General features: G+C 35.8%; 1 protein-coding gene across 9 annotated transcripts in view; it reads right to left on the bottom strand.

Annotated features, from left to right (window-relative positions):
• The window catches only part of LOC136043891 (organic cation transporter protein-like), a 103,030-nt gene that overhangs the window by 5,360 nt on the left and 82,687 nt on the right, over positions 1-14,983 (bottom strand). For 8 of the 9 annotated variants that reach the window (XR_010621746.1, XR_010621747.1, XM_065728912.1 and 5 more), the window contains 2 exons: positions 11,462-11,679; positions 1,317-1,507 (listed from right to left, as the gene is read on the bottom strand). Coding sequence is in view for 6 of the 9 variants with exons in the window: in XM_065728912.1 (XP_065584984.1) it covers positions 1,317-1,507; positions 11,462-11,679 (409 nt within the window). In the remaining 3 variants the exon portion in view is untranslated. Of the gene's footprint in view, positions 1-1,316; positions 1,508-4,748; positions 4,849-11,461; positions 11,680-14,983 lie in introns of those variants that run through there. The other variant, XR_010621748.1, reaches the window with a different exon arrangement.

The following is a 14,983-nucleotide window of genomic DNA, read 5'->3' as shown; positions in this document are numbered from 1 at the left end:
GGACTAAATGTTCGACACGATCACCCCTAGGAAAAAAACAACAAAAAACATCCATGATCTTTCTTTTGGCAGAAAATACAAATTCAACATTTTTGAAAATATTAGAACCTCTGCATTAGGGTATTCTAACACACTGAATATGATGGCGCGACTTTCATTAAGATTTCTTGAATTTTAAGCGGTGTTTTCCCCCTTATCCAAGGATCATGAAAATTTTCTCAGGCTCGTAACCTCATACAACTTATTGAATCTTATTCAATATTATGTAATGTATTATTTAATATCTTTATTCAATATTAAACTTATTGATTCTTATATGTTTGGAATCAATATAATAATCCTATTCTTTTGAATCAATTGATATCAAATTCCAGTCTTTTACAGTTTCGGTTACTATTCAGCTGTGTCACTCCTTAATTACACTTGGTTACCATGAACAGTTTGATTAATAGTGACAAGTTATCGTATAATCTCATCATCGGAATCAGATTTTGAGCCCTATAGTGTGTTACTGCAGGTGAGTTCGAACTATGACTTCCGTATTGACAAGTTGAAATCAAACCCAATGCGCAACAAAACTACTATAGAATCTGTCTTCTTGTTGTTCTTCTTGTTTGGACTTATATGGAGACGCTGTTGCACAATCTCATGACCGGAATCATAATCGTAACCCTGAAGTCAAATTCCGAGCTCTGCAGGGTTTTGTTACAACTGAGTTCGAACTCTGGGTCAATATGGGTACTTATTTACTTTCCGTTAAGTTTTTTTGAATCCCTACTTAGTTGTTAATCAAACATTTTGTTGTAACAAACTGTAAGTAGGGAGTGACTCGGCTCAATAGTAACCGAAACTCTAAAAATTGGATATATCAGAAGAACTGGCTTAATATGCGCTGAGAGAGAGACAGACAGAGAGAGAGAGAGAGAGAGAAAGCGAGAGAGAGAGAGAGAGAGAGAGAGAGAGAGAGAGAGAGAGAGAGAGAGAGAGAGAGAGAGAGAGAGAGAGAGAGAGAGAGAGAGAGAGAGAGAGAGAGAGAGAGAGAGAGAACAAAGCGACAAACTACCGATAAGGCCTGATATGATATAGAAAATCAAAAAACGATGAATGAGTCAGCTGTTCAAATGAAAGCACTATAGGCAAAAAATGGGTAGATGACAAGTTCTTTTATTTGTAGGGAGTCATTCATACTAGTTATTTATACTTATATCTATGCTTACTTATATTATAGTTATAATTATATTATTACTTATTATATACTTACTTATGCTTATACTAGTTACTTAGCTCTGCTGGTTATGAAATTGAATTTGGCTTACCAATAAGGAAATCCAAGGTGTCAGGGTTGAAGACAATCGAGCACACATTGCTCCACCCCCTATAGCACTAGTTCTGACCACCGTGGGATACATCTCAGCCGTGTAGTTATAGATGATCGCAAATGACCCAGCAATAAGTAATTTTCCAAGTACCACCAAGCTGATGACAATTGCTGATCCAGTAGCCGTGTCTGAAAAAAAAAGATATGCACCTGACACATCTGGTCACTGCAACACTGCAGATTATGACGAATATTTAGGAGATGTTTATTTAAACATATATTTGAAATCTACTGATGACAACCTAATTTTATTAGTCAGCAGAAGATAAAATTTTAAAGGTGGCAAAACATGGTGGCAAAAAGATCGAGGCATTACCCGGTTGTAAGACTGTTTACACCAAGCGGCGTTTGTAATGTGCTATAGGAGTCCACCAAGTTCGGCAGAAAGTATACCTCAGGTGGCAGAACAAGTGGTATGCTGATATCTACCGTGGATGGTGGAGAGATGGCAATCTATAATAGTATGCTATCCTTAAAAGCCAGAGCATCATTTAAACTTTACTCAAAACGGTTTGTATCTTGAGCAGAGTGGGTTTTTTTTATTTGTCGTGAAATCATCAGCAGCACAACAGCAAAATGAAATCACAACGCTAATCAAGACTTCAAAATAAGAGCTATCAAACAGTTCGTGGTAACGAACTGTAGTAAGGAGCGACCCGGCTCAATAGAAACCAAAACTCTAAACAATGGAATTTTATACCAATAGCTACATCAAAAGAATCATATTTTAATGCTGATTTTAAATATATGAGTTTCATCAAGTTTAGTCTTACGCACCAAAAGTTACGAGCCTGAGAAAATTTGTGTTATTTTAGAAAATAGGGGGAAACACCCCCTAAAAGTCATAGAATCTTAACGAAAATTACATCATCAGATTCAGCGTATCAGAGAATCTTAATGTAGAGGTTTCAAGCTCCTATCTACAAAAATGTGAATGAAAAGTTCTAGTGCCCTTTTTAAATGACCAAAAAAATTGGAGGGCACCTAGGCCCCCTCCCACGCTAATTATTTTCCCAAAGTCAACGGATCAAAATTCTGAGATAGCCATTTTATTCAGCGTAGTCGAAAAACCTTATAACTATGTCTTTGGGGACGACTTACTCCTCCACAGTCCCGTGGGAGGGGCTACAAGTTACAAACTTTTGACCAGTGCTTACATATAGTAATGGTCATTTGGAAGTGTACAGGTGTTTTCAGGAGGATTTTTTGGTTGAGGGGAGGGGTTGAAAAGAGGGGGATATACTGGGGGAACTTTCCATCGAGGAATTTGTCATGGGGGAAGAAAATTTCCATGAAGGGAGCGCAGGATTTACTAGCATTATTAAAAAAAAATCAATGAAAAAATAAATATGAAAAAGTTTTTTTCAGCTGGAAGTAAGGAGTAGCATTAAAACTTAATACGAACAGATATTATTACCCACATGAGGGGCTCACCTCCTCCTAATACCTCGCTCTTTACGCTAAAGTATTTTTAGTAATGTCAACTATTTATTCTACGGCTTTTGTGATTCAGGGGTCATTCTTAATGAATTGGGCCAAAATTTAAGATTTAGTGTAAAGAGAGAGGTACTGACGAGGGGGCAAACCCTCTCATAAGTGTAATAAAAACATGAGAATAAAAAATTCTTTACGTAAGCTAGTTTATAAGTTACGTATATCTTTTACTAATAAAAAGATTCGTAAAAAATTAAAAGTTCTAGTTGCCTTTTTTATTAACCAAAAAATTGGAGGGCAACTAGGCTTCCTCCCCCGCTCTTTTTTCTTAAAATCATTCGATCAAAATTATGAGAAAGCCATTTAGCCAAAAAAAAAAAAAAAAAAAAAAATGCAAATTTCGTTTTAATTATTTCTCTGTGGAGAGCCAAAATCAAAACATGGATTGATTCAAAAACGTTCAGATATTAAATAAAAAAAAAGTTTTTCAACTGAAAGTAAGGAGCGACATTAAAACTTAAAACGAACAGAAATTACTTCGTATATGAAAGGGGCTGCTTCCTCATCAATGCCCTGCTCTTTACGCTAAAGTTTATTACTGTTTTAAAAAGAAGAGTGGAGAGAAAGAGTCAAACTATAGCGTAAAGAGCGGGGCGTTGATGAGGAAGCAGCCCCTTTCATATACGAAGTAATTTCTGTTAGTTTTAAGTTTTAATGTCGCTCCTTACTTCCAGTTGAAAAAACTTGTTTTTTTTTTTTTTTATTTAATTGCAAGTAAGAGTGGGACAAACCAAATCCAAAACCTTCTAAAAGGCTTCAGTGATATACTGAAAACCGAAAGTTAAAAAAAATAATCGCAGTCATTATAAAAATTACAACGAGAAAAGAATATATGTAAGTTTTATTATGTTTGTGACTTTCAATTTAATACCAAATTAATTCAATTTAATTCTTTTTAAAAATTGAAAATGACAATTCTTATAAAAAAATCTGATCTCATTTCACACGCAAAAAATAAATATAGAAAATAGATGCAGACGCAAAATTTCTAATATAGGATCGGTAATTTTAAAGCCATCTCTAAAGTTTGTTAAAGCTATATTTTCAATTGACGAAATAGTAAATTAGTTTTCTATAAATTTGAAACAGATTTTTGTTTAGAAGGTAGAAAGAATCGATAGAAGTTTACTACGCATGAGATTAATGAAACTACAAGGCTCAAAAATTTTAATTTTTCAGCGCTATTATGATAAAAGAGGAACTATTAAAAATGTATTTTGTTTCAAGTAAAGCACAAAAGACACACCAGCATTTAGAGAGTTTAGTGGCATGGCGGCCCTATTCCAGATTGTGGTAATTTCTCCTCGTCTTAAATTTGACTCTATTATTACTTTATATGTTTATATTGTTTGTTTATATGTTTATTATTTATATCTGTTTTATATGTATGTTATTTATATATGTTTATATATAATGAAAAAAGAAATCACCAATGCAACAGCACAAACACGTAAAAAAAGACAGAAGGAGAAAAGGAAGACTGTTTTCCTACATTAATAATTAATATAGATCAGTACTTGAATGAGGCCTTAACCCTACTCATCCATACAATCACATAGGTCAAACAGCATAGCCATACACAATCAACCATAAAGAATAATCCATGGACAGGCAGTCGTGTCGTAAGTAAGTATAAGTCGTCATTTACCAAATATTAAAAACAGTAAAAAAAAGACAAATAATTCAGAGGCAACAACCCTACACAAGGGCTCATCAGGAGAGAATACACACTTGCCTATAGGGTTTCGGCACTTTTAAGATTCACTTATATCATATGTTTATTCATTTTAATTTGTGTTCGTTTTACTCATTAATTTCGTTCAGAGCAATTTCTTTTTTTAATTTGGAATTATTACATGACTTTATTTCTGCTCACCCTATCGTAGCACATTAGACTGATGTTCTGCTTGGCAATGCAGGGCTCAGGGATCAATCCCCACTGCAGCAAGATTGGACGACAGGCTTCCTACTTGTTCCTGTAAAAAAGACCCAGCAATTGAAACTTCCATTCAACACCCTCTACACCAGCAATGTCTATTGAGGATCTTTGGATTGAGATTGAACATGTATATCCTTTGTAGGCGCTATGCCCTAGCAATGACCAATTCACTATTTGGTAATACGAACACATTAGGTCATTAGTTAACATTGTGGGGCCCATTTATGTGCGGTCCCTGTCCCCAAAAATTTGATTTTTATAAATTAGATTCCTCTTGGTCCAAGAAATTACGGTTGTAAGTTTTAAATCTATCAGGTACAAAATATTTTCGGCCAATTTCCGGAATCCCAGAAGCCTTTCCCCCTTCTCCAATAATGTAAGTGATCCTTTTGGCTCAGAAAACATCCTATTGAAGTTTTTAGCTATGTACATACCCACGATCAAGCACACTCTTCTTTCTTCACTATAAAACCTATTTTTCAATACTTGGCAATTGTCATTCTTTATGACCCTTGTTCCAAGGACCGTCGGGATCATTTAAAAAATAAGTGATCTTTTTAAAAAGTGCTTATTTAAAAATTTAGCTAAATGTAAACGAAACGATTTAAGCGCCAGTTGTAATACATTCAGGTGTTACAACTTGCTGTGGATACAGGGTCAGCCCTAGACGTTTTTTTGGGGTAATTGGACCATTACTCGCTGCCCCCCCCCCCCCCCCGCCCCGGTAGACCGACGTATAATTATACACCCTTAAAGTAAGGCGTGCAGGGTTTTCTAGAAAAAAAAAAGTAACAATAAAAATAATAAAAAAACTTTTATTGTGTTGTATAATTCTAACTTAAATATTAAAATGGAATATGTCAACAAACAACATGATTATTTATTAAAAATGGGGAGATAAAATATAACTCACAATTTATCAGTTGAACACATTTTATTGTTCAACCGATATGTTGAAATTTTGGAAACAAGTCAAAATACAGCTTCGGAATGTTGAAAGAAAGTTGTATGTTGAAAACAATTCTACATACAACTTTTTATAATGAAAAACAAATTTTTCCAGTTTTCATGTTATGAAAACTCATTGAGCAGTCTGTCCGTGTTGAATTCACTCAGCACGTCATTTTCAATGGCCATGGATGCAAACCCACTCAGTCAATCTTGACTAAACGTATATCTTAAGTAAGTGTTTATTAACTTTATCTTAAAAAAAAAACCCTTTCGGGTTTGTGCAATAAAAACGTTTGGGAATGTGTCCATACAACCATGTTGTGGTATAAGCTTGAGCTGGGGGATTCTTAGAGGGCAGCATTTCTGTAAAATTATAACTCCTCAAACAACTCGTCGCCGTTCACATCGCAGTCTTCTCCTTCACTCAAAACGATTTGAAGATGTTCATAGGCCTTCTTCAATTCTTTTTAATTCGGGAAGTTCTGCAAGCTTTGAATGTTTAGAAAAATTTAAAACTTTTGCTATGGTTTCCATTAGCTTAAATCTCTCCTTTAGCGAGGATATTGCAGTGTCTAGTACGACAAAGATTTCTCCCAAATTTAGTTTCATCTTCCCCCTCACAACATAATTATGTTTTACTTTCCTTCTGCGTACTGCGGTTTCTTTTTCAAACTCAGGAACAACACCGATTTTTTCTGCAAGTTCCTTAGCATCGGTGATCACGTTGTTTACTCCTTCGTCAGATCTCATCTTGGTTAGAAATAATTCCACACTTTTTTATTAGATCCATCGAACTTTACAGATCATTAGTGACATTTTGCAACGATTTACTTTTTTTGTTACACCATACTTTTTTTGTGCAGTATCTCGTGCCATGTTACTAAACTACACTGAAACTTGATGCTTTGTAAGTCTTAGCAACTCCAAAGGTGGAGTTCCCACCAAATTCAATATGGTACCTCAAAGGCAACAAGGCCTTACTTTTACTCCCCCTTACTCCCCCACCATGTGTTGCAGAGTGGATTTACTGTACGATTTGAAACGTTAGTAAGCAGAATACTCCATCTGTGAGTAAAATTTGAAAAAAAATTGAAGATTTCTTGAATTGTGCTGAAACAGTCTACTGCAGCATTGCAAGAGAGAGCAGCATTGTTAAGTAAAAGGTTCAGCGAGTGGTTTCCACGTGGTACGTAAAAAGCACGAGGATTTGAATAACAGATCCTCTTCTGAACTCCAAAATGCTTTCCTTTTATTGTAGAGCCATTATCATATTCCTGACCCGTCATGTTATCTAAAGGAATGCCTCGTGTTTGCAATTCTCTTAGCAATACTTCTGTGGGGCCTTCACCAGAAGAATTGGCAATAGAACAAAGACTCAAAAATGTTCCCTAATCCGTTGCAATTCTAACAAATCCTACCATCAATGTCATTTGCTCTGTGTGGCTGACATCGGGAATGCAGTCTAGTCATCATCATCATCATTTAACTTGTAACCCATCACAAAAAAACTGGACAGAAAGCCCGGAAAAAGACTTGAGTAAAAATTAAGAAAAACAAAAAACAATAAACAGAAATAAAACACCCTTTTACAACTACAGACAAGGGACAAACAGAAATGATCAAGGATGGGGAGTCTTCTGGCATTCAGTAGAGAAATCACAAATACGCTTCTCAATAACCACAGCTGAGATTACCAATTGATACTTTCTTTGCAGAAAAGAGTTACTTGTCCAAGTTGGAAGCTCCATTAAATACTTAGCAAATTTAAAATGAAGGTGAGGCACTTGCTATCTCTTACCACAATTAAGAAAAGACCAAACAGGAGCAAAGGCAAGTAAGTGAGGAACTGCTAGGTCATTATGTAACTCAGATCGGTGAACTTTACTCCAATACAAAACGTTTGAAACAAGGAAGGCATACATGGCCCCATCTTACTAGCATAATTTTTAATTGCCAGGTTTACAGTTTCTTTCAGGTTTGCTCCAATAGACATACCCAGTTAAGGAATGCTGCTAGCAACAGAAACCTCATAGCTGTATAGACTTATTGAATTTCTATTCCCCTTATAGTTGAATGGTATAACAGCTGTTTTATCAATAAGTAAAGTAAAGTAAAGGATACGACATTAGACTTTACAGTCCGTACCGGCGGTGCTGATCTCCGTTTCTTAGCCCTTCAGCCAGGAAGTGCAATGGGGGGTTGGGGGCCAGCCATCCTGTGCTTTCGCCCACCCTTCCTGTTTACCTTCCCCAGATTTCTCCAGGTACCCATTTAGAGCTGGGTCGACTCTGGCTATGCTTACAGAGTCACGCTATTGACCCCCGTCCCAAACTGAAGAATTGAGTACACCGGGACTCGAACCCGCGTCCTCTCATACAAGGGATCCCGAATCCAGCGCACCAACCCACTCGGCCAGGACGGCTCTACTAAATTTAAATACTAAATACTAATACTTATCACTACTAAAGCTTAATTTAATGTGCTAGTACTCTGCTTGGAGAAACTCTAAAGTCAAATCCTTGGAAAGTGCAAAAAGGCTTAGGAAGTCATTTGCAAACGTAACTGACGAAAAATCAACTCCTTTGACGATAAATGTACAGTTCAACTTATCCTGAGCATTGGTAGCACAATTATTGAACAAACTGGTGAAGTCAGAGCTCCTTGGCGTACACCTTTCAGAATCAGAAATAGTTGGCTTCCTTTAATTCCAGCCAAATTTATGCATCTTAAACAAGTAATTACCGCAGCATCGAACTTTTCAAAAGGGCCTCAAGCAAAACTGACGAAAACATACACGAGTCAAAGGCTCTTGCAACATCAAGTGCAGACAAGACCAAGAAATGACTTCTTTCTTCAATATCCTTCCAACATCTATAGCAGAAAAAGAGCATACTCTCTACCTAAGCCTCCCTGGTACCCAAACTGGCAAGGAGAGACAGAAAAAATTTCTTTATTGTCACTTATCAAAAAAGAATCAAACAGCTTAAAAGTAGCACATGGGACGGTAATGGGGCGATAATAATTGCACAGAGAAGTTTCTTTTTTGCTCTTTTTAAGGATGGGAGTTATTTATCAGAAACAAAGTTATATAGGGACTACGCCACGGACATGGATCATCTGAAACAGAAATGCTAAATGTTGCTCGGTTAAAGAACCTGCAAGTTGCAGGTGTTTGCTGAAATAGAATCATTACCAGAGGAAGGTTTTTTATTTAATTTCGGAAAAAAAGAGTGAACAACACTTGGCGACACGACCAGGAAAGATTTCGTCTAATTTGAAAGAACATGGTCAAGCTTTTTTTCAAAAAAACCTTCTATGCTTTTGTTGGGAGCACTGAAATCTCTCGCGAAATATTCAACCCACTTTTCTCTGACACACTAGCACTCTGGGCTTTGGCAGGCTTGCTATATTTCCAGAGTTTGGAGGGGTCTTCATCAATACGGATCATATTTTTCTGGATCAGTCTTAACTTATGGTTTTTCAGTTCCTTGTTAAATTTCCGTTTCGTAGGGAGCCTCAAGTCTTTTACTATGCCATCTCTCGGGCAACCACAGTCGTACCAAACAGAAAGCCATAGCTTGGCCAAATTATACAGCCCTTATTTCAGCACATTTCAGTGCGTGATTTATTTGTGCCAAGTAGGAAGCGAGCTCAACTGAGATGTTCTTTTTACTGTGTTGCAGCACAGCACGATCGCATAAAATATGGTAGGAAAACCAATTTGATTGAGTATTTTGAGACAAAGGCGGAAAAGAGTAAAAGCAAGAAGAGATAAGAAGGTGGTCAGAATAGAATCCTTCTTTTAAAACTTTGACCTCGTGACTGCCAAACGAAGCAACAACATTGTCTATGTTAGAAGTCGATGAAAGCGGCCCAATGTATGAAAAGTTGTCACTCTCAGGCAATACACAATAGTCGGGAGGAACACAGCCCCAAAAGATGTGTGGTTTGGGAGACAGTGTGGTAGTTGCATCTACATTAAAATCTCCGCTGATGATAACTGGTTTAGAGGCAACTTTTTTAAGAAACCTGCCTAGAAGCTTGCAGGCAGACACAAACCATGAATGAGACTGTTTGTTGTTATAATTCGTAGGCAGATAAATATTTAATTACTACACAATTTCCAAGCTTAGGGTCAATAAGGTAATAACGATGGTGAGACCACCAGATGGTCTGCACGTCGTTTTTACTAAAAACTCACACCATTCTTTAGGTGATATAAACTGGTTTTGGAGGCCCTGTAATTATCTTACAATTTTGTCTTGATAAAGTCACATGACCTCTGGTGGCAGTCTCTCCCTCCGACACAGAGTGCACCTCTGACACCCTTTGCCACAGAGGGCACTTTTTGCTCAAGGTGCCCTATACGACTGCTTATTTTGCTTACCCCAAGAGCCTACCCTCTGTGGATATTACTTACACTAGGTTAAACGATATCGAACTTGGTCCCCTTGAAAACAGAATTTCTTGTTCATGGGCTGAAACAATCTAATGTCATTTTTCAGGTTGGTACTGCTGAAATATTCCTCCAGCTTCCAAAATGAACTAACAAACACTGATGTCTTTAGGTAGTATACTGTTTTTAAAATTTCTGAATAGATGAAAAGGCTTCAATTATTTTTTGTACCCAATCTGATTATATTATTGAATGCATTTTGAGCAGGATAAGATCAACTTTAAGTTATTTTTTTGTGGGTTGATATGTGATTTTATCGTTCTATTCATTGCTTTCGGTGCCGAGTGAATGCTCTTAAGGTTTTGGGTGCCAGTTGATATTGCATTTGTTTTTTCTTGTGAAATTTTTATGAAGTCATGTGAAGTTTTCTTGTGTCTTTTTTGCTTTCCCGTAGTATGTTCTTCTAACGTGTTTTTTTTGTTGTTGTTGCATGTGCAGTAAAAACATGACTTACCAACCAATTACCAATTTCGTTGTTCACTAGAAGCACTTATCCATTCTGTTTCGGAAATCTGTGAATTAACTGAAAAGTTTCGATATGTTTTTGTTACCAGTTCGATGAAAATATTGATTTCCCTTTGTGCAGTAAAAACATGACTTACCAACCAATTACCAATTTCGTTGTTCACTCACTTATCCATTCTGTTTCGGAAATCTGTGAATTAACTGAAAAGTTTCGATATGTTTTTGCTATCAGTTCGATGAAAATATTGATTTCCCTTTGAGTAGTATAAGTTCAAGTTAGTGTAATTTGTGTTTACATAAATATGATTTTATAGTTTCGTTTTCAGTCACTGGTGCCAGGTGAATAGTCATAATATTTTGTATGTCGTAAGATATTGTAATTTGTTTCTTGTGGAGAGTGTGTTTTTTCTCCAGCTTACTTAAAGCACTTTTCCCCGTAGCCAGGGGCGAAACTCCATTATTTTATTGGGGGCAAGAGGGGTGTCTATCCAAAGTCTTGGGACATGAGCTATATAATAATTTTTTCTCCAAATGATTTTTTTCTCCCCCTTGCCCCCTCCCGAAACAACGTCGCTGCCCAGAGTTGAAATCTAGTCTTTGTTTTTGACTATAAAAACAGTTATACAGACCAGACGATAACATACATTTGGACATGACAATCAATAATTTGACGTGACAATAACATAACGTGAAAAAGCATAAACTTGAACGTAATAATTCAAGTAAAAACATTCGTCGAATCGCAAATGATCATTCAGCAGGTCTTCGGAAAACATACCTTTTGGAGTAAACGCAGCCATTATGCAGGCTCCTCCTCCAATTAACATGAATATACTAGTTATGCTTCTTCTTCCGAATCGGTCGACCAAATATGGAGAAAAAATGTATGAAGGAAGGTCTGCACTCGCTACAAGTGCCAACATCAAATATGGATTACCAGACAGAAGTGTGTCTGTATTCAACAATAATCCGTAGTACACAAGGCTATTTGAAAACCTGAAAGTATTGTTTTAATGGTAAATAAATAATTCAGAAAATATATATAGGTGAAAGTGTTTTAAATTAAATACAACACAACAATGTTAACTATAGTTCTGTTCGTTTTGTGCTTTATTTCTTATTGAAGAAACGTATATGACATTTATTAATCTCGGGACCCAAGGACATCTATAGTCCATATAGCAACTTGCTAATCCTGGCAATCCCAATAAAATGGATTTCAGTTCCGAGAATTCCTTTTAACTGCGTTCCCAAGGGGGGGGGAGTGTGAAATTCTTTCCCACACTTTTCCTCGGTTAGAGTAACCACAGATGCCTTATTTACAAGTAAATATTTTTTTTCTTATCACTTTACATCTCTAGCTCTTTGGGGGAGAGGTGAAGGCATAGCATAAACGAATGTTTGTTCCCTGTTTTATTCTGTACATATTATTGATTTATGTCTTTCTAGAAAACCAGCTTTTGTCCTTCTAGCAAGTAATTACCTCATCGGATGTACTATCATTTTAACTATAATTATTGAATTCCTAGAGTTTCGACATTAGCAATCGGCATGCTCGATTTTAGATACTTTTAAATCCCTTGATGGCCCAAATTAGCAAGTTGCTGTCCAAACTTCAAATCCAGGTTCCTGTCCAATTTAACTATTTACGAACATAATTTTTACTTATTTACATATTTATGCTTAAATATCTTACATATATTTTATGTATTCACAAAAATATATTTTACACATATTTACATATTTACATGTATATATGCACAGTAAGTGAAGAGAAAACTGAGCAAGCAGGATATGTCAAGTTGCTCTGTAAATTGATTTTTTTGGGGGGGAGGGAGAGGGGGTAGGGTAGAAATTCTATTTCTTCCAAGTTTATAACGCTACTTAGTAAAGCATATTATGTGCATCAACTCATTCCATATCACGAAAAACAATCTGTGAAGCGTGTGCTGTAATAATTTACATTCTTTGTGTCTATGGGAATTAAAATGCATCTTTTTCATATTTACATTAATGCGTTTGTAAATTATTATGAATTATGAATAAGAGTTAAAGTTTATCTAGGTTTTTAAAGTAGGTACTGATTTCAATATGCTAATAATTTAGGTTACTAGGAGAGATCAGAAAAGATTTGTTGCAATCATAAAAGCATTTGAGTAAGGACAAACAATGATTTAGATTTAAATGAAAGACAGAATTTAGATTTGGCAAGATAAGACCTCCATAGTATGTAAGTCACGGGCCAGAGGGACCCGCTTCGTCTACTGCTAAGTGCTGACAGAATATATTGTACTTTGTTAAGTAAAATCTATCAAGCAACGTTACTATATGAAATTCGAAAGTGAAATTATTTAATCTTTTAAGAATGAAACAGTTCGTGCTAACAAACTGTAGTAAGGAGCGACCCGGCTCAATAATAACAGAAACTCTAAAAAATAGAATTTTGATACCAATAGTTACATCAAAAGAATCGCATTTTAATGCTGATTTTAAATATATTCTGTGTAAATACATATACATGTAAATGTATATTCACCTCTGTGCCATCAAGTTTAGTCTTAACCATCAAAAGTTACGAGCATGAGAAAATTTGCCTTATTTTAGAAAATAGGGGGAAAAACTTCCTAAAAGTCATACAATCTTAACGAGAATCACACCAGCAAATTCAGCGTATCAGAGAACCTTAATGTACAAGTTTCAAGCTCCTATCTAGAAAAATGCGGAAATTCACATTTTTTGCCAGAAGACAGATCACGGATGCGTGTTTATTTGTTTTGTTTTTTTTTTTCAGATGTGATCGTATCGATTCAGCTGTCCTAGAATGTTGCGAGAGGGCTCATTCTAACGGAAATTAAAAGTTCTAGCGCGCTTTTAAAGTGACCAAAAAAATTGGAGGGCACCTAGGCCCCCTTCCACACCCATTTTTTCCCAAAGTCACCGGATCAAAATTCTGAGATAGCCATTTTATTCACCATAGTCGAAAAACCTAATAGCTATATCTTTGGGGACGACTTACTCTCCCACAGTCCCCGTAAGAGGGGCTGCGAGTTACAAACTTTGACCAGTGTTTACATATAGTAATGGTTATTGGGAAGTGTACAGACGTTTTCAGGGGGATTTTTTTTGGTTGGGGGGGGGGGAGAAGTTGAGAAGGGGGGAGTTACGTGGGAGGAATTTGTCATGGGGAAGAGAATTTCAAGGAAGGGGGAGCAGAATTTTCTAGCATTATTTAAAAAGACATTGAAGAAATAAATATGAAAAATTTTTTCAATTGAAAGTAAGGAGCAGCATTAAAACTTAAAACGAACAGAAATTATTTTCGCAATTAAGTATTTTTAGTAATTTCAACTATTTATTCCACGGCCTTTGTGATTCAGGGGTCATTCTTAAGGAATAGGGACAAAATTGAAGCTTTAGTGTAAAGAGTAAGGTATTGAAAAGGGGGGAACCCCCTCATATACGTAATTGAAACATAAGAATACAGAAGTTCGTTACGTAAGTTAATTCGTAAGTTACGTATATTTTTTAATATTGAAAATGTTCGTAAAAAATCAATAGTTCTAGTTGCCTTTTTAAGTAATCAAAACATTGGAGGGCAGCTAGGCCTCCTCCCCCGCTCCTTTTTTCTCAAAATCTTCCGATTAAAACTATGAGAAAGCCATTTACCCAAAAAGAATTAAATTTCGTTTTAATTATTTATGTGCGGAGAGCCAAAATCAAAACATGCATTGATTCAAAAACGTTCAAAAATTAAATAAAAAAACAAGTTTTTTTTTAACTGAAAGTAAGGAGCGACATTAAAACTTAAAACGAACAAAAATTACTCCGTATATGAAAGGGGCTTTTCCTCCTTAATGCCCCGCTCTTTACGCTAAAGTTTTTTACAGTTTTTAAAAGTACAGTTAAGAGAAAGAGTCATACCTTAGCGTAAAGAGCGGGGCGTTGAGGAGGAAAAGACCCTTTCATATACTGAGTAATTTCTGTTCGTTTTAAGTTTTAAGGTCGCTCCTTACATTCAGTTAAAAAAAAACTTGTTTTTTTATTTAATCATTGAAAAAAAGGATTCGCTCATTGATAACAACAGCACTTTTTAATAGCAAATATATAGAAAGTATTTATTTATTTTAAACACTTTCATCATTCAAATCGAAAAAAAAAAACAATCTTAATTCTAATCTGAAACAGATACAAACCCAGTATTCACCTACAGGGGAGGGGGCTAAAATTTTGGATTGAATCCTGATTTGTCGCAAACAATAGGAAAACTTAAGAAAGTTTTGTTTTTTGGATTAGGACTATT

This window comes from Artemia franciscana, chromosome 2 (assembly GCF_032884065.1).
Source record: "Artemia franciscana chromosome 2, ASM3288406v1, whole genome shotgun sequence".
Lineage (NCBI taxonomy): Eukaryota > Metazoa > Arthropoda > Branchiopoda > Anostraca > Artemiidae > Artemia > Artemia franciscana.
This window is presented reverse-complemented; position numbering and strand designations above follow the sequence as displayed.